This window comes from Corvus hawaiiensis, chromosome Z, assembly GCF_020740725.1.
Source record: "Corvus hawaiiensis isolate bCorHaw1 chromosome Z, bCorHaw1.pri.cur, whole genome shotgun sequence".
Lineage (NCBI taxonomy): Eukaryota > Metazoa > Chordata > Aves > Passeriformes > Corvidae > Corvus > Corvus hawaiiensis.
In genome coordinates, this window is record NC_063255.1 from 50,443,064 (window position 1) to 50,470,751 (window position 27,688).

The 27,688-nt window shown below is 37.0% G+C and overlaps 1 protein-coding gene and 1 long non-coding RNA gene across 2 annotated transcripts in view; one reads left to right on the top strand and one right to left on the bottom strand.

The window, feature by feature from the left end:
* Nucleotides 1-27,688, bottom strand: part of SRFBP1 (serum response factor binding protein 1) — a 68,986-nt gene that overhangs the window by 27,670 nt on the left and 13,628 nt on the right. Inside the window, exons 2-3 of the mRNA XM_048290647.1 lie at nucleotides 18,664-18,752; nucleotides 17,629-17,701 (exon numbers count right to left, since the gene is read on the bottom strand). Of these exons, the coding sequence (XP_048146604.1) occupies nucleotides 17,629-17,701; nucleotides 18,664-18,752 (162 nt within the window). The remainder of the gene's footprint in view (nucleotides 1-17,628; nucleotides 17,702-18,663; nucleotides 18,753-27,688) is intronic.
* LOC125319461 lies at nucleotides 1,931-6,064 on the top strand. The gene is made up of 3 exons (XR_007200741.1): nucleotides 1,931-2,357; nucleotides 4,867-4,953; nucleotides 5,202-6,064. It is a non-coding gene; the product is annotated as an uncharacterized LOC125319461 (long non-coding RNA).

The window sequence follows — 27,688 nt, forward strand, 5'->3', positions numbered from 1 at the left end:
GATTCCTCCTGCCTGATGCTGCAGCCCAGCCCAGTGTGTCCGGAGACCTGGAGGTGTCTGTCCCAGGTCCACAGATGTAGCAGTTGCTTTCTTATTGACAAGGTTCAACCAGTAGTTAAGGTATGCAGCACACAGCACTCTCAGGACTCACACAAGCATCAGTACAGCCCGCCAAGACCTCTTCTTTTCCGATCAGGACTGAAGCTCACTATTGACAGCAATGCCACCTCCCACCCCCTCAAAATGCACAAACACATGAGCACTCACGGATCCCTCAGTTTCAGCACAGCATGTCCTTCTGTCCATCTAATACCCCTCTGCCTGTGTCCATAGCTCTTGGACACCATGGATATTAGGAAGAAATTCTTTACTGTGAGGGTGGTGAGGCACTGGCACTGGTTGCCCAAAGCAGCTGTGGATACCACATCCCCTGGGAATATTCAAGGCCAGGCTGGGCGGGGCCCATCCCCCTTGTGGGCATTCTACTTGCTCGCTGGCAGCAAGTCACTAGCAGGCAGATGCACACACTCCCACTCATGTTACAGGCACCAGCAAGGGCCCTCTACCCACCTGACACCCCTTCCCAGACCACAGAACCGTAAAAACACAGAATGGTTAGAAGGGGTCTTAAAGATTCTCTAGTTCCTACCCCCACCATGGGCAGGGGTATCTCCTGCTAGAACGGCTGCTCAGGGCCCTACCCCTACACTCCTAGCCTGACTCCTGTTGCTTGCCCCATAACCTCAGTAGCTGGCCTAACCTAGTCCTTATAGCACTTGCACACAAGGGACAAAGGGGTGAGATTACACACAGGTAAGGAAAAATAAAAAGATAACAGACTGTCTCAATCAGTTGCAGTGCTTAGTCAGGTAAATTTACGGACTAGAACTGGCTAAGATTGGCCCCTCAAATGCTCGCTTCCAATTATGCTCCCCAAGTGTTGCTTAGTAAGTTTTGTGTAGTTCACAGGTCCTCCCACATCCTCAAATCCTCATGTTCCTATTGTTCCCCCTTATCAGTTACAAAGCCAAGGTTGGCCTTCTGCAAAGCAGTATCAGTAGTTTTTTAATGGCCCATTATTAGCAACTGGAGATCAATTGTCTTTGTCCCTGTCTCTGTTTATCCCTTGTCCATGGGCTCTTCTTTTACTTCCTGTGTTTTTCTTCATCCCTTCCCCCTCTCCTTTCTATCCCTTTAGCACTGAGAAGATCCACTTCTCGAGGCCCCTAATGAACACTCTCACTGCCTTCCAAATACTCTCACAGATTATAGCTGCTTTCTGAAATTATTAATTAATGCTTGGTGTCATAACCTGTGTCAGTAGGTTTCCAAAACAGATGTTATGTTCCAAGTGAGCAAGGCATACAAAGTTAAGAGGGAACAAGATAAAGATGCTACTGTATGAAGTATACAAACCACAATAAATCTAGATTAGGGCAATACAGACATAAGCCCTCTACCAACTAAGGTACACACTCTTTCTCCTTGAATATCATCCCTGACAACTGTTTTAAATAACCCCCAAATGCCTAAAAATACCCGAACCCAAAACCTTAAAAGCAAGGTGTTGACATACTGACTGCCTCCTAAGGGATGATACAAAACTGTTGGGATCAACAGACCCTTCTGCCCTGCACACCGACCATGTTTTCTCTTGTGGGAGAGAGACAATTATGAGAGGTAAAAAACACTGCCAGCACTACTGGCATTAGTACTACAGTTGGCAAATGCTGGCATGCTGATGGATAATGGGCAGTAAGCAACCACAGAAGAAATAATTTTCTTTTACTTACAGACTGCACCCCTGTCTCAGCTTCTGTTATGAAACCCTTTAGGAGACAGGGACATGAGCAAGGAAAGATTCTGCAGGCTGACGTACCCGACACAAAGCATGATGGTGCAGTGCAGCTGTCTGTCCTGATGCCTCAGCTGAGCCCACAAATGGCCACTGGAATGCCAAGATGACACTGGAAGGAGGTGGCAAAGGAGTGGCAGCAGTACGACCAGTCTGGCTCAATTTTTCAACAGTGTGGGGACTGATGCTCCTCCAGCCATTCACTGCCCAGGCAGCTGCTCCAGTGGGCAGTTGAGAGATGTCAGAACTGACCTGTCAGCCAGTTGGATCCTGTCAGGGCTGCAAGGCAGACAACCAGGCCTTGGCCTGAGATTAAGCTGAATAAACAGGATGTGAAAAGCTACTGGACATAAGAAAACTGCTGGATGTGACAGATAATGCAAGAAGCTGCAGAGTGGTTGTACAGATCATCAGGGCAGAGTTACACAAAAAACAGACGAGTTCCATGGAAAGGTGGAATACAGGGCAGACTTCAGAGGCGGACATCTTGCAAGGTACTAAGGTAACTACTAGTAATAGCGCGTGAAGCCAGTGTTGGATATGAAGTCACATTGAAATGCCAGATTTTGGAAAAAGTAAATATGGGTGGGCAAAGACTGGCCTAGGCTGGGAAGAGTGAGCACTGGGGCACAGGAAGGGGTAGCTATGGGGCAGGCACTCGCCTCTGAACAGGGTACTGAAGGCAGTGAGCTCACCCCCAGTACTTACAGAAACTTAAAACAGCAACATTGGGAGATTTCTTTTTTAATAAACCCTAAGTGTCTTACACAGAAAGACAAGACTACATTGAAGAGAAGTATGTCAAACGTAAATAGCATGTAAAAATAGGATTTCATGCTTATATTGATTGTGGCTGCTCAGATGACACTTTATCAAAGTGATACTGGGTAAGATAGAGGTTCAAACCTAAAAGGCATGGAAATGTAGTGTATTGAATAGCCTCTGGAAGACAGCAAAGACAAAAAATCTCACTGTCAAATGAGGCTTCAACACATCTCAGAAATGTAAGATTTTTCATACTAAATGTATTCCCAGCTATGCTGTCTCAGGCAGTTTTAGATGACTCAGAAAAAAAACACAGTCTGCCAGTGGCCTGTGGAAACAATTTAGGAGTCTTCAGACTATTAAAAATGACAATTTCAATTTTGTTTTGACTAGTAATTTTTGTTTATGTATATCAAAAAATTCATTAATTTTAATTATTTTTTCATATTTTCTTAGCTGTGCAAGTTTTAAGCCTTTCCATATGAAAAAATAACTTTCATCTTAAAATAGTGAAACTTCATCAAAAAATAAGTAATAGAATCAGGGAATATAGAAATAGAACACCCTTACCAAAAGTCATATTTCTGCTGAAATCTCAGCTATAGTTTGCTATCCATTAATATACTTGCAGCTTTTAAAACATAACCATAATTTTTACTCTTAAGCCTGTGTTTGAGACTACTTTCTCATGAAGCTTCTTATATTTTTTACAGCATTCAGTCTGATTTTTCCACTTTCTGCCATTTTTCTAGGTTGCTTAGTGAGGAGAAAGGTGCAAGAGAAAAAACTTCTGGAACACTTTTTCCTACAATTTAATCCCTGCATGTCTTCTTGTCATAACCAATTTGTTCCCTTAAATCTTTAGAAATTCAGTATTTTAGTCATTCAGAACAAAAGCAGTCTTAGACTTAGGGGTAAGTATTCCCATTGTGAAAGTACACAAAAATGGGATACCTTCAAATCAGCCATGGCTCACCTGAAAGCTTATCCAGCTTCCAAAAAGAAACTGAATCCATTATAAGAGCACAATTCATTTCAGTTATGAACGCATATTTTCAAGAAATGCAGTGCTCTAATTTATTATCAAACTCATTATGAAGAAAAAGAGTATTTTCTTCCCCAGTTTGTAAATACAAATCCTTTGTCAGTAGCTCAGACATAGATACACACACAAGGATTTCCAGGGATGTAAGTCACATTAGTTGACCGCCATAGCAAAGTAAATGGCACTTTGCCTATAAAAAAAAATAAAATAAATAAACCCCCCAAACCTCTGTCTCCCCAAGCCCCATTTTACTCGATGTGCAACCAAGATGAACGGTATTGCCAAGAGAGCAATCTGGATAAAATTAATAAACAGAATAACACAAAATTTAAGTGGTAAGTAAAATATGACATTGTCTAGTTAAGTGTGGCTTAAGCTTATTAGCAAGTTTATTAAACAAATCAGAGTTACGCTGACATACCTGCTTTATTACAAAATCCCTATGTAATTTTACCACTGACAAAGCTAAGCACTTTCAAGGAGCTGCCTGCCCTCCTGCCAGTCTCTATGAACTATTAGTAAAACACCTCTCAAACTGTCTTCTGAGTAATTAGATGTCTTGAACTTCATTTACCACAGATTAAAAATTTAAAGATATTTAAGATCTCGAAGTATTTTCTGTATTTGCTCTCATTTTTTAACTACAATTTTAAAAATAGGAATAAAATGGGAAGCAGTATCTCTCTTGGTAATATCGCACAGAAGAGAAGTCTAATTCTAGACAAAGAGCCTGTAGCCTTAGTCCTGGAAATTTCATCTTTCATTTGGCTTTAGTTTTTTCCTCAGTGGAATCCAGGCAATCCAGGTCACTCTCATCTTTATCCATCACCTGTAAATTACATAAAACCCTTCCAGAGAGGCCTACTGATTTGTCCCAAATTTCTCTAACTGCACCCTGATGATAGGTAAATGCAGAACACTGTACTTGCTACTTGTTTGCAACTGCACCTTCTGCAGTAAAGCACTTCTCAGCTGAAGACTCACTTTTGTTTTAATGATTTCCTGCTTTGCTGACTGTGACAAATAATTCCCAGCAACAATTTATCCCCCCTGGCTGAACAACATGAGAACGCCCAAATGATGCAATTGCTCCATTTATTTTACTTGGTGGTAAAAAATAGATTGGATAATCATTAAGATGTTGCATTCGTTGCATTTCTAAAGCAATTCTAAAAAGACCTGCCATTGCCTCCTTTTGCAGCAGACACATCTGCGGAAGTGAAAGCATTACAGACCTACCAAGAGTTTCAAATTTCTGCTGAGAAGGACTGAGGTTTTCAACTCACAGGTGAGAATCCAGCAGGGGTCAGTAACCTCATGAGAGGTAGATTGATTTGACAGGAAGTAGAGGATGGTGCTGCTAGGGCCATCCCTGTCATAGGTCTGAAACTGACTGATGTCCAGAAAATTATGAAGACTGCCAAGTCATCATAATTGTTAAGAATATTATTACCATCCATGAATCAAGTAAATATTTATGCATCTCCATGCTAAAAACTTGTTAATTTTTTTTTTGTTTTTTTTTTTTTTTAACAGTCATTGGGAAAAAACCTGCACTCACCCACTCACCCCTCCTGAAAGTGTCAGCTCACTTGCTGGCCCATGCAGCTGAAATGGGGATTCGTTCCTGGAGTTCTGGGGTGAACCACTCTTGGGGCTCAGGGCAGAGGATGTGTTGGGAAACTTCAGCACTCAGCTCCCCTTGGTTATCACAATCCACTCATACTACACAGGGAAAGGTCTTGCTATGCCTACTAAGACACAGTTCATGGTGGATTTAAATAAAAGGCCATTAAACCTATTTATTTTCAATACTCAAAAAAATTCAGAAACATCTACAAGGTCCTCAGGAAAAGAAATAAAAGACGAGGTATGCCTGATCTACTCACACTAAGGTTAATGATCTCTCTGCCTCACTCAGTTTGACTTACCATTCTTCCTGGCAAGACAACATTTAGGATTTTCAATGTTTGTGCATATTTATGCCAGAGCCTACACCTTTCAGATAGAAAAAATAAAGGAGTCTATTTTTGGGAGCTATTTTCATGATTTCTTTGGCGACTCACAGGCACAAGTTCTTGCTTTTTAAATTACAGATAGGCACAAAATCTAAGTGGTGCTAACATGTAGATCTATTTAAAAAAACATAAGACTCTACTGTGTAGTAAGAGACCACTGTAGAGTGAATGTGTTTGGGAAGACCTTTTTATTAAACATAATGTAATAAAGTGACAAAGTAAAGGCTGTCTGTTGAGGCGTATGTGCACTCAAAATTAATATAAACAAGACAAATCAGCATATTACTAATGTACTTTTTTTTCTAAGAAAATTACACATCACATTACAATGGGGGTAGGAATGTCTTTAGAACTAGCAATGCTCCCCGCATGTTGTGGAAGTTTCTCACTATCAAACAGATATATATGTACTAATAGATTTCAAATAGAAATCTAATAATGCTTGAATAAATACTATTTCAGAAGTTTGCACATATTCAGAAACAACATCTTCTTTTAATAAATAGCTTCAAGAAGTTAAGCCTTTGCTAAGCTGACAGTCAATGCAGCAGGTCTAATAAATGTCTGAAAATGTATGTATGTAAAGATATAGCTTTCCGTGGAAGTCAAATTTTACTGTACACACCTGTGTCATAAAAGACAGACAACTAAAGAAAAGCAAAAGCACAATAAAATAAAAAAAATTCCATTGATGTTTTGTTTGTTTGTTGCACTGGTATAGCCAACAAAGCTTTTCCCAGCAACCTGACTGGATCACTTGGTTCAGTATCATCATATACTAAAAACAGAGGTTTTATCCAGAAGAAATGAAGACATTTTCTCTCTAATTGAAGGCAAGTGAATTATCATTTAAATACATTCCCCTGTATCACCTGGGCTTAAGATTATTATGGTGTTCTACAGTAGTTATAGAGTTTTTTATTTACAAATTATCTAGGGTCTGTATTACAAAGAGGAAGAAAAGCATAAAAAGAAATGGTTTTACAGTTCCTAATTTTCCTGAAGTATGCACCAAAGACATTTAATGTATTTTTAATAACTTTGCATGTTTTATCAACTGCCTTATATTTCCAAGTTTTATTGAATTTTATGTTGTTTTAACTGGTCTTTGATTTTAATATAAGAAAGACATGTCAAAATAAAAAAAATAATCTTCCTTGAAATCATTAATTTTCAACCTTGTTGAATTAATAACAACTTGGAAAGTAACACTACAAAACAGATTAAGAAAACAACGGTAAAATTTAATTCGTATTTTAAAATAACAAAACCAAAGATGTCACTAGAGGAAATTACCAGAATTCAACTTCCCAAAAAAATCAGAAGCTTAAGAACCACCTCACTTTAGATGAACATAGGACAATTGAGTTTGATGGGAATTAACTATTCCTAACCCGTCAAAAAAAAAAAAAAGAATACTCCAAAATTACAGTTAGTCATCGGGAATGTAAGAATGTACTTCAAGGGGAACTTGTCTAGTAATTGTTCTTTTTGTAAGCTACACTGGTGTCAGGTTTTTGCTGGCACCAATTTTAAACATTACTAAATGTCTACAGTATTGCTGTCTCAGTTTAGATCCAAGTGAAATTCAGCGTCAACCTGTGAATTTTCATCTAATAAGATTCACAATGCAAAATTTTATAGTTTTCTGGGTTTATTGTTCTCTGGAAAATTAAAGTTATTAAAATATTCATCTAACAAAACTGCACCATATTCCTATAAACACAGTTTTGCAAAAATGGTTACCTTCCTCTAGCTAAATATCCTCATTCTTCTATGCTGCATAACCTCGTCTAAAAGCAGAACAAGCAGCTGAGGGAAGGACTACTTATTCATGCTTTAGTAACAAAACGAAAAAAACAACTCCCCAAAAGTACACTTAACATGGCTAATTGTTTGAGCTCATGTAAAATACCCAAACTTTATTTGGCAAGTATAGACTGCTCTTTTCTGCCACGTTTATAAACTAATTTAATATTTCAAGAGGTATGCAAGTCAAATGCCAGCAATTACATCAGTCTACCGAGATGAACACTGTGAACTTGGCATTTTGTTCTGTCAATTAGATTAAATGAATTGTTTGATTTTGGAGGTTCACATCTGATTCAGTAGTCACATTCAGAGAGCAGTCACTGTTTTCAGCACAGCATACAGAAAACAATCAGCAAGTCTACAATCTTGTGACGATTTCAGAAGTAGAAGGTATTATGAAAGTAAACTACAATTACAAGCATACGAAACTAACAAAAGAAGAGAAATAAAGCAAGCTTAGAAGTACAGCAAGCACGGTGCCAAAATTATCATTACTTTCTTCCAAAAGTCCCTTAGTTCTGAATGTCAGTGTTCGTTTGCACTGTAATGCAATCTGCAATTTCGTTGTACTGACAATTTGTTCTACAATGCTTTTCTAATATTAAAACAACAACCATATGCGATTTCAGGGTTAACATATTTCCAAGGAACCCTGTGCTGGCTGGAAGAGCCCCGGGTTTTGAATTACTGTCCGCGGTATTCGGCGCGGCTGCCAGCAGCGCCGGCGGCTGCCAGCAGCGCGGCTTTGGTGCGAACGGCAGGAAAGCGGCGCTACCTGCCAGGAGAGGGCGCGGGGCACTCCTGGAGCGGCGCCCCCGCTCCCCGCCTCGCCCGCCCGGCAGGAGCGAGAGCCAGCACGGCGCCACCGAGGCAGCCAGAGAAAGGACGTGATGGATGCTCGCAGCATTCCCAAACAACAAGATAGTGGCTGACAAATGGGCGCGATCCGCGTAATAGCCCCCACCCGCTACATTCGGGTTTGAAATAAGAGACGGAAACAGAAACAAAGAGTGAGGACAGAAGAACCTGAAGAGATGCAGTGTGAAGTAGAAGAACGTGAATACACAGACCCTATATGCACAACCCCTTTGTCTGCTTCCAGAGAGAATAAAAGAAAGAAAGATTAGACACCATACAGAAAGAAAGAACTTCTTGTTTCCATTCCTCTTCTCAGTATGCACTGTCTCCAGGAAAACTACTCCTCCTCCAGGCTCCATAGAGAAAAAAAATAAGTTAGTTTTTGTCCTTTCCTAGAGATCTTGAAACTTCAGCAAGACAAACCTGTCACTTGATTTGCCCAGGGTGAGGAGTAAATTCTAGACAGAGGAGACCGTAACAAAACACACATAAAAAATTTTTACTTTTAGTATATGCAGATTTTCAAACTGGCTGTTAAAAGCTCCTCAGCAAAATATTGGTACACCAATGGCACAATAATTACCCAGGACAAATACATGAATTGTGTAAAACTCCAACATCAATAGTTCCCTTTGTATCCTGGGGAATCCTCTTCCAGTTTTGTTACACCTTATATAGATGCTGTGCCGTATCTGATCATTCTTGACACTCTTCTTTATATTTTTACTAGCTTATTTGGTTGTTTTTTACATACACGAAGATGATTTATGCAGTGTACAGTAAAATAATTGATTTTAATAGGAACAGACTGTCTTCTGTCTGAAGACAAGGAAGAGCAATCTAGCATTTTCACAGATATCTATGGTAACTCTGATAACCACCTCCTAGTGGTATTGGTAAAAGCCAATTTCAATCCAGTGAAAATGAACTACTGGAAATGTAATTCTCACCACCATCACACATATTACTTAGCATTTATCACCATTGAATTTCTTCAGTCATTTCATTGCCCAGTTGGTCAGTTCTGCAGTGTTTTAGTATTACTATCTTCACTACCCCAAAATTTTGGAATCCTCAAGCTCTGTCATTCATTCTCTTTTTCTGAATCATTTCCAGCACTGATCTGCACAGAACTCCACTTTTAGCTTTCCAACACTATGAAAGCCAAGCATCTATTCTTCTCTTTCACTTACTATGTTTAACTCTATGACTAAAAGAAGAAAATTCCACATAAAATCACTAGAGGCTTTGGAGAAAGCTGGACAACAGCTTTTAAAAAGTAATATAAAACAATACACAGACTCAATTAACAATATCTACTATGTATTTACTCCTTCAAAGAACTCCCACTGATTTGCAAGGTATGACTGTCATCTCCTAAAGATACCATTAATCTGCCTCATCCTATTAATCCATGTGTTCACTAAATCCATACTTTTAATAAAAGTCTCAATACATCTGTTCAGCACTGAAGTCCTATTTACATTAGCATTACATTCCCAAATAGACTTCATCTATTTTTTTAAGCAGGAGGCAGCCATGGGGAAATAAGATTTTACACACAAAAGCATCAGTTGCAATAAGGAGTCACAGCAGCTGCAGTCACCATTCCGAATTAATTAATTTCCAAGTGACTATAAAGATACAGTGATCTCCAATTTCTTCCTCCTCCCACTACAAACCCTTCAATTAGAAGAAATAGGAATAAGACCTTTACCACAATATTAAAGAATAATTTCTATTCATGAAGAACAAAAGATCTAATTTCTGTGGAAAATTTCTTCAGAAGAAAGAGGACAAAAAAGGACAGTTAATTAAGGATATTTAGATAGTTTAATATTGATCCACCATACTAAGTAGATTCACTGTTTACTGCAGATATTTTTGTTAGCTTCTCCAGAATAAACTAAGTACACAGATCAGCTACCATACAGCAAGAAATTAATTAGAACTGCCTCAGAGATCTCATGAGGATCATCTTATCTTGACTACTACTACACCTCAGCATAGGATGGTCAAAATATAAAGGAAAGGTATGTTGTACTTACAGAAACATTATTTTCTGTTTCAGCTTCTCATAAATTACAGAAAAATTTAAGGAAAAGGCCCAAGTTGGTGCAATAAAGTGAAATGCATGCTGGGATGATGAAAGAAGCCAACAACAAAAAAATATCTATTTTGAATACATATAAATATTTTCAAAATGAGTGCAAAAACAAGCTGACACTTCTGTCATTATTTTGATTAATAATAAGTGGTTTGTTTTGCTATCGCTGATCAATTTTCACACAAAGGCATATTTTTTTGCATTATTTTTTTTTATAGTATTGCAAAGGTTGCCTCTTTATTGAAATAAACAATGAAAATACACAGAATTCAGAAAGGAGATGATGTCTCATCTGCAAGCCCTATTTTTTCAAAAAGTGAAAATGGCTTATTCTGCATCCTTACAAAAAATAAGATAGTAAAATTCTTATGCAAGACTTGAAAAACCTTCATCTGCAAGCCATATTTTTAGGTCAGCTGACAACCTGCACTTAGAACCTACTTTAATATTTTCCTTAAGTTGTCTCAAATCCAACAAAAAGCTGCCCTTGTGATCTGTTTTGACTTTGTAACTAGGAATCTAATGCATAAGAAAAAAACACATGATAGCTGCTTCTATTTAAGTATCTTGTCAACAATTAAGTTTTCAAAATGAAGCTGATGATATTTTTACTGACTTTTGTATTTAAGAAATGCAGCTCATTTTTTTAATGTAGTCCAGGACAGTATTTCAGTATATTAAAAAAACCCAAACAAACTTCTGCTATCATAATGTAATAAAACAGTAGGAATGGCTGTCAGTTATTTTCTTCCTCCAAATTAAAACTGTACAGTACAAGATCCCACACTAGTTTTTCTTTCTTTCTTACAACTTTAAGTATTCTTTCATGCTCACTATCTAGGGAAAAAAAAAAAAAGAAAGTATCATATTCTACAGCTTTCTCATGCTGAGATTGCTCATTCAACATATTTTGACCCTGCAGGGGGAGCAACCAGGAGACTAGCTTGGGAAAACAGTTAATATTGAGTATGGAGTTCCTCATTTTACCATAAATATGAATGGAAGCCATGTATACTGATGGAGTATGAAATGCTATGAAAATTAAGAAGAGAACTCAGCCAGTGAGTATACCAACCTGCCTTCTCACTATTTGAGAATCAGAAAAGGCTATAGGTAGGAATATTCAAGTAAAGAGGCTGTACTGAGGAGACACGTTTATGTAGGCTCCTGATGAGGCATTCCTTCCTCATTCTTATTCATTAATTAAAAAAACCATTAAACATCTCACTGTTTTCTGTATCTCCACACTGAGCTGTGGACTCTCGTTTTCCTCACTTCTGCTGCCAGTATACCTACAGAACCCATTCCTGCAGAGCTTCACACTCCACACTACTTGAAAATCCATCAGTTTTGTTTTTATTAACATCATCTGTGTGCATTCAGGCACAGTGTCTATATTCCTCACAGGCTGTCTGTTCTTGCTTCGACCTTCAGTGGACTTCCCGCTTGTATTTGGGCTCAGGAACACACTGTTTATCTGCAGCACCTTCTCCATTATGTTAAGTGGTCTTTACATTGTGCTCCCTACTTGGGAGAGCTTTTACTTCAGCCTTGACATCATTTTAGATAGTCATGAAATTAATATTCAGTTTGTTTAACAGAAATAATCCTCCTTACTAAGGCATACATTGTTCAAAACAGCAATGAACTGCCACTGGCAAAGTAGCATGTGCTGTTGAGAGCACAAGCAGCAAACTTTTGTGTTTCCTAAGAGTGCCTGACTCCTCGCGTGTGTACGCCTGACCAATGCACAAGTGGATGTATCTGCCACTCAAAATCCCATGAATCCTGCATTACTGCAGAGGAATGCATCATGCATGGATAAAAAGTCAGACATGCAAGGATCTGGACCGCTCCACTGAAGGAGGGCTGAAAAACTTTGCGTTCTAGCCTTTCTTCCTTCCCTAAAATGGTCTACAAGTGGCATTTGGCCCACACCGTTGTGAAAACTGAACCACCCCTGCCTCTGCCTTTTGTAGAGAAGCATCAAGGACTGTTCTTAGGCTGATTACACTGAAGTTCAAGCACTTCCCATTACTCTTACAAAAACTTTTACAGGTTAAAGATTCTGTAACATTAAGATGAATGTTTGCTATCTATTTTAAAAGAAAATATGCAAAATATGGAAACACATGCTAGGAGAAAGAAAAAGCAAAAAAATGCATTAGTTCCCACCTGACTTAAGACAATTTTACGGCAAGATGTTAACTGAAACCCAAGTTACGAAAGATGAAACCATTAACCAAGAAAACACTACTGGTAGAAGAAAATGACAAAAAACTTTATGAAAAAGCCTGGTATTTCAGAATATAAAAATTCCACACAAAAAGGCCATGCTGAAAAACCTACCAAGTTCCTTAAGCTGATCTACTACAAAAATCATCAGTTACCCAGCCCTGTTCTCAACCTTACCACCGTTACTTTCAGGAAATTGAGTGATTGTTGTTCCAAGGACAAAGAGTGTGAAAGCATCCTTCAAACTGAAGTTCTACTTTTATAAACCAATTTGGCTTTCAAAACTTTAATAATGGAGTTAATATTTAAGTCTACTTCTGTTAACATCTTGCTAGAATATGAAACTGAAAGAAAATAATGCAAAGCATTATTTTTTCCTGCATCTCTTGTACTAAATTAATTATTCCATGATAAATACTGTGGTTTTATTCCATGATAAAAACACCTTCATTGTATTAACTAATCTGTTTCTCCAGTGATAATTTTCAAGATAGAGAACATATCTTTCCAAGACACTTGAAAATGGCTGAAACCAACTGCTGCTCATTCCTAACAACTGGAAGGCATTTTTCCTTCAAGCACTGCAAGTTGCCTGTTGTCCATATTTTCTTAAAGGGCATCCTCCAAACATGATATTGCTATAGCAACACCTTCCATAATGCCAAGGTTTTTGCTGTAAGTTACAGGCAAAAGTACTCCTAGACACATGGTAAAGAAACAACCAATATATTAAGGTCTTACTTCAGCCAAGAAATTCAAGTAACTCAAGGTAAGCTACACATTGGTACGAAATTACTAGACAACCTGTTATTTTTGTGTAAAGAAACTTTCAAAAAATAATAGCTTCTTAAATATGATAAGCAGTACTCTACCATGGATAATTAATCCATTTTCATAGTATCATCAAGCCTGACAAGCAAGCAAAGAAATACCTGTAAGTACACACAAGTTGGTATTTCAAAGAAGTAGTATCATAGTAGAGGACTAGAAAAGGTCATACCGTTCTTTTCTCCCATCTTTCGTGAATTGTTGAATAAGTATTTTATACAGTTTTGGAAAAATGAAAACTGAAGAACTCAAAAACCAACGTATTATTCCAATAGCTTTGAGAACTCCTGAAACCAATTAACCCAGTTCCTGCACCCATGTAGCTGAACTTTTAACTGCTCTCATTTCTCACAATGTTTACTTCTGATTGTTGTGCTTGAGACACTTTTAATTGTATTTGCCAGTTAAGTTTTTTTTTATTCTTCAGTTCTAACAATGCAAATACAGAGAATACAAAATTGTCATTCTAACAATAATACAATAGGTAATATTTGCAAATTCAAGTAACAAAAGGTTTTTCAATACAGCCCAGCACCAACACTTCATAGATTTTCAATATATGCAGATAGATATTCAATACACAGAATATATGCTCTGTGCATATGTGACTACACAGAGCATACTAAAAAAAGACAGGGACAGGAGAATTAAACCTAAGAAGTAAAAGCATCTTATACTGTATCATTCCTAGGAAACAGTGTATTTATAGTGATATTATGTCAGCACTGTCTGTTCAGAATTTACTTGAGGACAGGAAAATAGCATCCCTGAGAGTAAGTGGCAACATTTAATAACAGCAAGCATTTAGTCTTTCCTATTGTATCTACTGCATTATTATACTATATATATATTATACAGTATAACAGTATATTATACTGTATCTATTGTATCTACTGTAGTTAGTAAAGATCCACTCTAGAAAGAGAAGTTAAAATCTTGTAACTGAAAGTTCAAATCTGTTTCATTCAGAAAAGTCCTGCTGAGCTGCAGGCAGTCTCTAAGCATTGCACCATCAAGCAACTGGGATGGTTTTCCTTGGGTGTGTTTTGGGTTTTTTGGTTACAGCCTGGATGAAAGACAACATTTGTTCCACAAAGTAGCAGCAGCCATATTGAAACACGGCTAACCAAGAAACAGATTCCCCAAGTAAATTAATTAGTACAAAAAGTTTGTGGGTTTACAGGCAGTTGAACTGAGGAACATAATTCTTAAGAAAGCAAAGAATTCTCCCTAATTAGGATTTCAAACCATTAGATTTTTTTTTCTGAATAAGAGAAACTTAAGCCATTGCATTAAAAGCTTCAGTAAAACAGACACCTCTTTCAAGGCTCCAGAATGTCAGTCTTTCTTCCCTGAGATTGAAACAAATTCCCTGTAAAATGGAATCCCCCAATTATGCCTTCTGAGGTAATCAGAAGTCCTTCCAAAGACTTTGCTGCCAACAGTCCTCAGAAGGCTTTTTTTTTTGTCTTCTGGATATATGATAAGGAGAAAGGAGGTCTGGGTTTGTCCTTGACAGACGGAAGAAAAAAGGACTGATGTTTAGAAAGAGATGTCTTTGGCAACTGGGAAAACCTCAAAAAAATTTTGTACTATTTTCTTCAACCTACAGAAAGCTTTCATGCCTCCAATCAATAAAGAATTTCCAGAAGTTCTAAGTAACCACTTCAATAAACCTTTTATCCTGAGAATACACACGCTATTGGACTTTGGTGTAATGTCCACTTTCTGGCTCCAAACCACTTTGGCTGATGTAATTATTTTCTTGGATTTTTTTCTTTTCCACTGAATTGCTCTTTGCAGTTTGCAGCTCCTCAAGACTAATCATTCAGTAAGAGACTTTGAAGTCAGAGATTTTTTCTTACATAAAACATGTGAGGAGAAGTTCATGGACAACTTGGTGTTAACAGAACAGGAACAATTGCTATGTCCTGCACACAGACCACCAATTTTGATAGGATTTTGAATCTCTTCTGGCATGTGTTTGAGATCCAGACACTAAAACTGCTAAAATAATCTAGAATAATTCAAGCCTGCTCTAAATTGCAACTCTATAGATCTCTTCCTATTTCTATTCTCTCCAACCTTTCCTTAAAATTCTCAAATTCCTAACTGGAGTTACGTGAAAGTGTTTTTTACAAATCGTATGATCAATAACTTAGGACAAAAGGTTGCTGATACTGAGGCTTCACCAATATAAAATGTTCTTTCACTCATCTGAAAGAACATTACCAGTTGGTGTGAAAGCTGTCTTTTTTACTTTTTCCATAATGAATGAGGAGTATTTCTATTCCATCTCTAAAAATCTCTGTTATTCTAGAAATCAACAGTGGTTAAAAAAATACATAAACAACTAGTGCCTTTTAGCTTGTGACTCATAAGAAACAGAAATTTTTCTGTCATCTAAGAAAAAAATAAACAGTACAGCTAGTACGTGTCAATTTGTGCATTTTTAAAGACTAAAAATCTCCAAGTAACCCAACATTTTTCCTACTGAAATATTAATATAATGGTGCATTTTTTTTAACAATAAAGTCAACCCACAGCACTTAAAATTTCAGATAACCAAGTGCATTTACTAGCTATCTGCCCAAGAAGTGGGAGAGTTTTTCCTTCTCAGCTGCTTACTTTGAAGACTCCTCCCTTTCTACAAAGTATTTCAGAGTAAAATTTGCCTTCAGCTCTCTGGACTATAAATCTAATCTCCCTTGACAACCACTCTTAAAGCTACCACTTACAAGCCCTGTACGTATTCATGCCAACTGAAGCAACACTTGAATGTACTTGGCCAATACAGTCCTGAGTGCAGGCACGCTTTAAGATGTCTGCATGAGCCAATCCTGGAAGGAAAAGCACAAAGACTCCTGGTAAATGCATGCAGAACAAATCTTGCAGTGAAACCCTCTCACAAACACTCACAAAAGCCCCATAAAACATGGACATTCGAGCTCAGTGCTCCAGCACACCTGATCACTTGAGATATTCTCTTAGGAACTGAGACACACAAACTTGCCATTAAAAAAATTTTAAAAACTTAAAAAAAAAAAGAAGAGAGAGAAAAATGAGCAAATACAAGACCAAGTTTAATACTGATGGCAAGTCATTAAAGCAGAGTGCCTCAGTATTACTGTCATGGTGTTTGAGAAGTGCTGTCTGCTTTCTTTTCCTTTTTACTGGTTTATGAGGACTCTTACTGGAAGTATTAAGCTAAAAATCCATATGATTCTACCTGATCTGGCACAGAGCACATCTAACTTGGTCAATGAAGCCTTTCCTGTTGCTAGCTTTTTTTGAAGACTAAGATAGATCTCCGCAAGGTTGAGGAAAGGAAGACAGTAATGTTAAAAAAAAAGAACCTGCCAGAATAGCACACAATAGTAAGAGTGATTTAATCACTACAGTTATCAACTGTAAACAATCAGTTTTCAAGTACACAATCAAAACAGCCATATTGTGAGAAAACATTTTTCATGGCCTATACATGACTCTTGTGCTCAACCCTTATGACTGGAATTCATAACTCATTTCAGCACACATAATTTTATGTAGTATCAACTCAAATGGAGAGATCAGCACAAATCATTATGAAGTAATAAAATTTCTGAAGCATTTTCTTGATGTCATAACATATAAGATACAAAAACTATCAATTGACAGCAAGGCTGAAAATAAAAAAAAGATTTGACTCAAGCATTGCCACTCCCTTGCAGACACAACTTGAAACTATAACAGAACTAAATACAAATGGCATGATGTTTAGAGCTTGGAGAACAGACACCACCAATACTATACTGTCAGACACACAAAATGCCTCCCCATACTCCTGAGCACCATGAGAACTTTAAATTCTGTGCTTTAATGTTACAGTAAAAACTTCGAACACCACACACTGCTAAGCAAATTCATGTTTAGCCTGGAAAGCTTAAGACTCAAACTGTCTAACACCCTGACAAACGCAAATATTCATCATTTTCTAGTTGTGTTAATGTTCAAGCTTACTCTGAAAATACTTTAAGTTTCAGTAAGGCAGCAGCAGAGAACAGACAAAACTTTCAGTTACTAAAATAACTGCCTCTAATATTGAAATATCTAAACACGGCATTACCTTCATGGCATGGATTTCTTCTATTAATCTCTCAACTCGTTTTTGGTTCTTTAATTTCAAGTCTTCTGAACCCCTGCAAATGAAGTCTATCTTTATTAAGAAAATCTCAGTTTAGTTACTTTATTTCCTTACTGGCAATACTAAATAGCAAAATAAAAAAATCAGGAGATGGAGCATAAACACAATCCCTTATTGTCACATGAACATTTTAGCAAAGAGCTGAACATAGCCTAACGCTTTTGCTGTTCTGAACAGTGGAGGAAACACTGAGGATTTAGCAGAACAACATGAAAAACAATGTTACTGTATTAAAAAAAAGTAAACCACAATTCATATCAACAATAGGTGACACTAGTGTCTCAAATACAATTATACTTTAAGATCTGAAATATTTAAATATGGAAGTTCATTGGGTTTGCTTCTTATTTTGTACAACTTGCTAAAATTGTGAGAGAAGAGTATGCTCAATTTACACTATGAACACAGTAAAAGATGTATCTCCTACTGTCTCAAATAAGACACATGGTATTATGTTGCACCAATAATCTTTAAAAGTATAATCTACAAAATATTGTTTAAACTGTTTATATAAGAATTCATTAATAGTAATGACGAAAAATCAAGTATGACCTGTATATCTATGCAAACTGAAAGTATTTTTTGTTACACAATCTTGAAGACAACTGCAGTGAGAAAACATGGTGAAACTTAACTTTAACAACAGAATAACCTAAAAAATCAAATCTGACACTTCTGTAAGTGCTGTAAAAGGTTCTGTAGCTGATTCAGATAACCTTCCAATACATTAAATCCCACTACAAAAAGTCATTCCAATTCTGCTTTATGAAACTCCTTCTAGTTAGTATTTTTAGTCTAAAATGATGTAAAAATAAGACAAACAGAATTTAGGTATTTTAGTGCCTTAAGTTTTAAATGTAGTACATTTTTCACCCACTTTTCTGTTTTTGTGAAAACAATTAAAATACTGCCTCATTTATAAAAACACAAACAGGAACACTATTATTTAAAACTGACTTTTTCAATTTTAATTTCCCGATGTGTCTGGTTAGTCTGCGAATAGTCAGGACTCTGGCCTTCTTCACATCTTTTCTCATCTTCACAACCTGTGAGAAATATGGAAGACATTATAAAGTGTTTTCCTTGATTACGTTCCATATACAATACATTCATTACATTAACTTAAATTTTAGAAATTAGTTCAACAAAGAACTATTTTTGAAAAAAGAGTGCATTTCCCTGCTAACCAAATCCCATTTCAAATGAATTCAGATTTCCATTAAAATCAAACTGCTTCCATAAACATCAGAGGAAGAACAACCAACAGTCTAAAAATGCGTCTGAGGTCTAAACAGAAGACAAGACATTCCTAACTAGCCATATTTTAATATTATTCTTAGAGCTAGACTGAGCTAGAGATTTGAAAAGTCTCACCTTTTGCCTTCACTTGGCTTATTTTTGTCCCAGTGAAAAAGCCAGCAGTAGATTAAGTCAATTGGTGTATAATACATAAAAGCATTTTCATTATGAAACACTTTGAAGTATTAAGGAAAGACTCTCAAAATAAACATTATTTATGATGGAACAGAATTTGAGATATGAAATTCTTTTATGTATTTGAATTAATTTTTGTTGAAAACAAAAATCCAAGTGATTTCTAACTTGCTACAGTCTGTCTCAATTTGCCATCCTACCCAGTACTCTATTCCTAAATGTAAAGCAGGCGGTTTTAAAGAAAATTTGACAATGATATTTTGATCTTACTACTCACTCCAGTAACAAAGAAAGAGAATTGTCATTATTATTAGACAGACAGGATGAACAAACAAATCTTCCCAATGTTTGCAACTAAATTCCATAATGAAAAACCTTATGCCCAGGTGCTGTCTTGCCAATGATGAACGTTTCAGAGATACAGGGAGTCAGTGGTGACCCTTTTTTTTACAACTCAACTTCCTCCTTATTTATTCATATATATCATACTATGTCTATTAAGATTTTATATTTAATAGTTTAACTTAGTATAACACGAAATACTAAAACAAACAAAAATAATCAGTCTTCCTGACAAAGACCAAATTTATCATAAATTGATCCAGTGGGATAAGTTTCAAAATTAAGTTGGCACCTCTTTCTCAATAAAGTTCTTTACATCAGATTTCTATTCTAATTTCTCAGAGATAACATCAAAATGATAGATTGATGATGACTGCACCATCTAGTCAAGTCCACCAGGAATATCACTACTATAAACCTAAACTGAACAAAAAAAAAAAAAGGAAAAGAAAAAACTTCAAAGCTCGCAGAGCTGTATTTCACACCTGTCATGGGGAGTCTGGCTAGTATATATACACCCTGTGCAGAGACCATAAAGATGATACTAAAAAATAAACAAACAAACAAACAAACAAAAAACCCACATACTTTGCACTAATGATTATGTTTGTAGCTTAGGTTACTGACTCAATCAAGTTGTTAAGCCCTGAACTGTATTCAGCAGTGGCTTAACTGAAGGCTGAATCAGAGCAAAACAATTTCTAGAGAGGCGTACATGCTCCCTACCTCTGCCAGGGAAGCCAAGGAACATGGGGAGCAGCGCTCCTCTGAGAATCAAGGGAGGGGAATTGTACGGGGGGCAGCGTTAGCCACTTACACCATGAGAAATGAAAAGGTAAAGAAAGTTTGTGGGATGAAACAACTAACCTAAAAGTGGTCTCGTGTTCCAAAAATTGTTACAGCGAAGGTCAGTACTTACCTTAGTTACCCTAGTAGAAGGAACTACACACAGGTCTACCTACAAAATCATTTCTATTTCAGTTAACAGCTGAAACCACATACCAAGAGACACTTAAGTGCCAAGTTTCTGCTATACAGCAGCACTGCTCAAGTCTTTACCATGCTACGGAACAAAACCATAACATTACCATTTGCCATCAAGGCATGCAGATATTTCTTTTTTAAAAGACACTGAAGGAGATTACCATAGGTCCCTATAGTACATCATTTTCTAAAAGGAAGAAAAATAATGCAGCTTCTGGTTGAATACCTCTTTGATACTATGTACATTTAGTGAGTTTGGAATGTCAGATGCAAACTGGGTATGCCTTCTTAGAAAGTCTGGGGAGGGGGGGTTGTTTTGAGTTTGGGGTTTTTTATTCTCTATTTTTTTTAATAACCACTAGAAACATCCACAAGCTAGAAACATACTGGAGTTTAAGTAACTCATACTTTACATATTTGTTACTGTGTATGCAAACATGAAGTATATTTAACTTTCTCTCAAAAATATTTTGTCATTTATTTTTTATTAGAAATATTAATGCACACACAACATGTTTCCAGGGCCTACAAGAGCCAAACTCCAGCTTCCTCTGCTGCCAGCCAATGAAGGCTGTATAGACACGACAGCAGGAATGAGGGAAGGTATTCGCTCTTTGGCAGACTAGGAATATCCATTTATGTAATCCAGTCACTTCTTTCACACGGGACAGTATGCATCAACTGTGTTCTTGGAAGTACTCATACCGTTCTCAAGAAAGCAGTCAGCTCTTTGGGAAAGCAATCAAAAAAGTTTAGCTTCAGATTCACAGTGTGCCTGAAACAATGCTTAGACCACCAGGGTAGCCCCTGGTCTCTTGTGTTACAAAGTGAGAGAGGCAACTTTGCCATCAGTAAAAAAAACCCCAACAAAACTAAACAAAACCAAAAAACCCATACCAAGAACAGTCATGACTTTCAAAAAATAATAAATATTTATTCATAATAAGTTATTTTTTATAAATACCTTAAGAAAAGACAGTAAGAAAAGGAGAAGTCTTTGCACTGAAACATAAAAAGGCTGCAGTGTAAGTCAGGATCAGACTTAACTAAGCTTTAAGACAAGGCAATAAGGATTTTTAATCTACTCAGCAGTCACAGTAAGCACAAAAGAATAATTATAAACAAGCAAAACACAAACCAAACAATTTCTTCTATCAATAGGATCTAGGGTTCCTGGAAATTAAGGAAGTCTGCAATTGTATGTGGAAATAACCACTTCAAGGATTTCTTTGAACAAAGAACAACAGATGCTTTCCTTTGTTGAAGACACTTCTTTATTTTGTTGGGAAACACTATTTACAAGACAATTAAGCCATACTTATTCATTAATGCTACCAAACCTCTGTGTTTGCAAATTATTAATAATAGGTAACACCAAAGTACGAATAGATATAAATTACATATCAATTATTAAAACTAAAAGAAATCATAAAAGAAATTAACTCACTTTTAAAAACAAGCCTAGGTAGTAACATAGACTAGCATGAATGCACATAAGTGTATTTCAAAAGCTATGGTTATAAACAAAAATCATCCCTGCGGCACTGTGCCTCTTCACAGAATAATGTATTTATATTACTACTGATGCTAAACAAAGATGAAATGCAGAAAATTTCTATAACTAATGGCATTCCACAGAAGAGAGGCATCCATCAACCCAACAGCTTGCCACCTGCAGTAAGCACTGCCACAAAGTGTGACATGTACCAGCCAGCGGCATGCAAACCATTTTAAGCCATAGGCAGATGGTAGCTGCTGCTGCCCCTTCAAAAAAGGGCAAACCAAGAGCACAGCAGGGGATCAGCAGATGACAAGACAGGCAAGAACTAGAAACTCCCCTGCAATTCACCTTTTCCAAGGAGTGCACACTACTGAGGGAGATTGTAAAAGCAATTGCTGGCTTCAGCACAGCCTACATTAAAGTGATACTTTGCACAACGCTTCCGGTACTCAACCGGCAATGAAAACAGCCCCAGCTTGAATGGATGGGTAACACTGACACAGTACAAAGCCACCAGAGTGTACATATCAAACCAAGAGGGTGGTTTCTAGCAAGTGTGTGTTTAAAGACATCACAAGAACTGTATTTAACCCAGAATCCACAGCTGAGAAAGGGAGAAACTAATAGCTTCACCTACTGTGCCTCCCATGTTACACCTGGCTCCAAAGGGTTAATAGCCATTCCCAGGGATTTGTCTTTTTGCGTGGTAGTCCAATGAGACCTTCCCAATCCTCAGCATGTCCAAGCCCTTCTCGTGCCCAGAAAGAAACTGACACAGGATTACTTAACTGAACCTTTGATCTTTAAGTCTTCTCTACGTTTTTTTGGGTTTTTTTCATGAAATAGTTCCGTTTGGCCACTGGTATTTCATCATAGTCAGAAATTAATTTCAACTAACAAAAGTCTTGGAAGGGCTCAATCAGTTCCTAAATCAGTGTTAGACTGTCTAGAAAGGGCTTCTGATCACAGACATTATCTCTTTTAAATTAATGGAACATGGTTATTGTACATAATACAAGATAAAACGCATGTGCAATAGAGTACAAAGTTATTTTAAGAGCCTCCCACATAACTAAGTTCCAAAAAAACTTGTTTTAAATTTTTCAAGTTTCTTTAAGAGAAATGTAAGGCATTTTTAGATAAAACGACATCAAAAAAGCCTGGTTTAGGTTCTGAAAGTCTGTATCATTAAGAAACAGTCCTCATATTAGGGATGGCAAGAAAAACACACCAAGGAATGTGGATAAAATGACAGTGTAGGTACAATTATACATTCAAATTCACATGACTAGTCAAAGATATTTGCCTTCACATTTTTAAGACAACAGCAGCAAAGTTCTCAAACGAACATTACATTAGAATAAAATGTTATACTTGGCCACTTCTGAAACTTGTTTTGAGATCTGTACAAGCAATATGACTCCAAACAAAGCTAATGTTCAGCCAATTAGAAAAAAGTAAAGGAAAGTGTGACTAAAGATTTGTAGATGTATCAAGAAAGGTACGTGTCTACTCTGAACTACAGTATCAACTGTACTTGACAAAAAAACCCAAAAACCGAAACCAAACCATTCTTCAAAAAAAATCCAATGGATTAAGAGAAGCACTAATACATTTCTGCATATGACTTGTTTGAATGTATTTTATTCAAAAAACACTGAAATACTAGAACAACTGTGAAGGAAAAGTGTTTTTTCACATTACCATGTACAAAAGCTAGTACTGTATATGAAAATACCTGAAGGACCCAGAACGTCTAAAAATCTTCTTAACTCAAAGTTAACAAAAGTTAACTTACTCAGTGAGCCCCAGCTATCCAAAATGCATGAAAGCCAATAAACTGATGGACATGGCCTTTTCCTCGGAGCCGTCTGCAGCACATACAACTGTTCTTCTTGGGCTTCAGCCCATGAGGTACTGAATATTTTGGTCCTGACCCAATAATGCACTTAAATTATTAAATCCTTAAACAACCAGCACTAGACAGACCAGAATTTCTTCATCCACTTCTGCTTTATGCCAGCACACAGTCTAGTCCTAGTTATGGTACAAGCAACCAGAAAAGACAAATCATTCTGTTCTCTTCAAGGAAGGACACTGCATCTAACCTCATCTAGTGAAAAAAACCCCTAATCGTAAGAGTTTATAGCACTGTGAAATGTCCATAAGGTTGAACAAACACACACCCATTAAACAGAGGCCTCCAGCCTCTCCCTCAACATGGCAAAGTCTCTCCTGTATGAAAATTGTCTTCAACAAGACAACTTTGCAGACACAAGTGCAAAAATACTTCTTTTACAATTTTAAGATGATGTTCCTAAAGCAATGTTCCGTAATTTTACTTAGACGCATCCAAATTCACTGTGCAATATAAGGTCTCTTATGTCTTTTCTATCACTTGAGGCCTGGAAAAAAAAAGAGGGTAGTTCCGAGCTGGCTTTAGCATTTCAGTTTCTTCTTGTATGCTCCAGGCTGGCAGGATTTACCTGACATGGTCACACATGAGAGTGGGATAACAAGGAGAAAACATCAAGAACCAAGGCTCTTAGTTCTGTCCCAGGAAGAATCTATTTTAAATACAGCCAATCATATTGCTATTGACAAGTTACTATATACCAGGGTCTAGTGAATGAATGACAGGAAAAAAATGAAATTGCAGGTACAGGATATACTTCAGTCCTCACAGATTTCCCTCATGCCATGAAAACCCTAGGAGGTTGAAGTAAGAGCCTGATCTATTTGGATCAAAATGGCTCAAAGCAAAAGGAAAAATAATTTTTATATGCCTGTAGGAATACAACAGCTTTTAGGTTTTACTGCAGCAAGAGATTTACTGTTGAACTCCCTCAAGTTTAAACAGTGCTGCTAAAGTAGAAAGGGAGGAAGTCCCTAAAAACACACCAAAACCACTCGTGTTTTGTACAGTGGCCTTTTTTACAAATTTTTACAAATTGCTTAAATTACACAACAACAAGTATCAAGGCAAGAACTCCAGCTGAAAAAAAACCAAACCAAAAAATAAAAAGAAAGTGAAATGTGTTTAAGTTGAATATTCAAGGTCTCTCCAATACCTACAAGAAAGACATGGAACTAAGTGATGTTTCAGTTCTCACTGATCTTCTTTCTTTTCCTCATTTTAGGGCACATCAAAAGCATTGGTTTCACTTTACAGTTACTCGGCAGTCTTCTAACCAAGAAGTTACCATGGCAACAGAGTATTCTCAACATTAATTTTTGGTGCTATTTGGCAACACAGAGTTTTAAAATTCAAAACACCTGCAGCTGGATCACATATTAGCCAGAACTAACAATAGTACATAATCTTTTGAGTGAATAATCTAAGTGAAAAAATGTTTCTGGAACTTCATTACAAATATTTCTCTCTATTATCTGGAATGTCACCTTGAAAGATCTAATGATTTTTAGATCCTTAGGAAAGGTTAGCAATTGCCAAGTTTCCTTTTTTCCTTTCTTTTTTTACAAAAAGAATCCCTGTATTACAGTATATTTTTTATACATGTCAAAAGATGTGGAAATAGGCAGTCAGACTTAATACAGCTTCATATATTTGCACTATAAAAACATATGTAAGTAGGGTGGCAAAGGCAGAAACAACATAAACACACCTACGTGGAGTATCAGTGTTCAGTTCTGTAACAGTTTTATACAAATATATAGTACAAAAAACAATATATAAAAAACCCAAAACAAGGTGAATTTTCAGCCAGATCAGTTTCCTGAACTGTTTTCCCTGATGGTCACATGAATGCTAGTTAGTTCCAGCACAAAAGAGCAAAGTAAGAACACACAGAAGACAGACAGAGGGATGGACCACAACAAATCAGACTACAATAAATGAGCTATCTCTTTATTTAATATAAAGATCAAATCCCAGCATAGAAAGTGCTGGAACACAGTTTTTCAGTTACTGTTTGTGCCACACCAATGCGGTATTAATCTTGCCTTTGACATCTTCAGCTACATGCAAACAGGTCTGAATCACGTGGACTCAATCCTATCCCAATACAACTAACAGAATGTATAAAAATTCTTGAAACATGCTTCTGGATTGAACTACCGGACCTTGCTGCCCAAAGCAGGCAAAAATGCCACCACTAGCTGGAGCATCCAGAAAGCAAAACACCTGCAGCTTCTCAGGCCTCTGGGTATTCCCCCTGTCAGGTTTCCCAAGGGGTTTGCTAAAGATGAATGAAAAAAAGCACACCGCCCACTTGGGCGAATTTCCACCTTCCTCATAGGAAAAGTAATGCACACACCCCTTGTGAGTTACTGTCAAATGCTTCCTCCACAGTCTGCCTATGCTGCTTTCTTTGTACTTTCTCAACTGAAGCACTGAAATATGGGTTTCTTTATTCAATATAGCACTGTATTTCCTCCTGCATGGAGAACAGTTGTCATTTCTAGCATAATTTTTCCAAGTAGAAACCACAATGAGTACTCAGAACTGCTAGAAAAGATCATTTTCATCTAAAGGTTTTGAAAAGCAATTCCAAATATCTAAGATAGTTGGGAAAGAGTAAGACTAGCCTAGACTTACTTGCTCATTGCCAAAGACCAAAATTTAACGGATTTACTGCTTCAAAGTCAGCGTCTCACTGGATGGAGTCAGACTCTATGGAGTACTTCAGAAAGCATTCAAGTCCAAACCAGGATCATGAGATGGCTAGACAGATTTCTAAACCCTAAATATACACCACAGTTGTAAACGTCCAGATAAGAAATAACTGTTTTAAACTAAAGATGCTACATTAGATAAATCACTGCATATGTAACCACATGGAAGTAAAAATTATACATGTCTTCCAAAACAGAGGACTACCTGAAGGTAATTTCTAACTCTATTTAATTGATCAGCTGAATGCAAGTTTGATAACCCCCAGTTATCACTCTGCTAAAAATATTTCCATGGAAGGTTGAAGGGGGATGTGATCAAGACATTTAATGGAGCTAAGCTCAAATCAACGGATTTCTATGCCTAGGACTTCTTAATTAGACCAGAGATCTAGTTAGAAGTCACATGTGAATTTCACGCCTCCTTAAGCTTTGACTTTAAAGAAAGACAGTAGCAGCAGAAGCTACAGTAGTCACGTATGAATTACGAGGGCGAACACACGTCTATAGGTAATAAGAGTGCTGAGGGCTTTTTCCCCTCTTAAAATGGTGAACCTTTTAAAAGCAGGTGGAAAAGAGCACTGCTCACAAGGCAACACTACGAATCTCTACATTACTTGCATAATCCGAAGCACGACACCACAACTTGACTACATTGACTCACAAACAATCTGTGTAATTTTGACGATAATTATATAGGTCACAAACATGATCCAAACATGTAGGGTTGAACTGCCATCATGAAAAGAAAATAGTGTCAAAATTGGGTAAGAACCTTTCACCGTTACAAATACAGAAATTCAACCACAGTGATTCAAGTATTACTTTGGAGGTGTGTTTCGGTGGTGTCATTGCTTTGGCTTGGAATTAAGAGATGCTAATATAAATGGTAGTACTGGCTTCCTAAGTCACCACAGAAACCCTCAAGTCTTCAGTGCTAGTATGTTACAACTTTTCTCAGCTATTCTGAAAGAGTGCAGCATCGAAACTGTGTATTTCGAAATTATATTTGTTAGCCTGGTTTCTGAGAAAATCAGGTTTGTAAGCACACTGTCTGTCAGTATCCCTCTCTGGTAACTTTTGGACTTC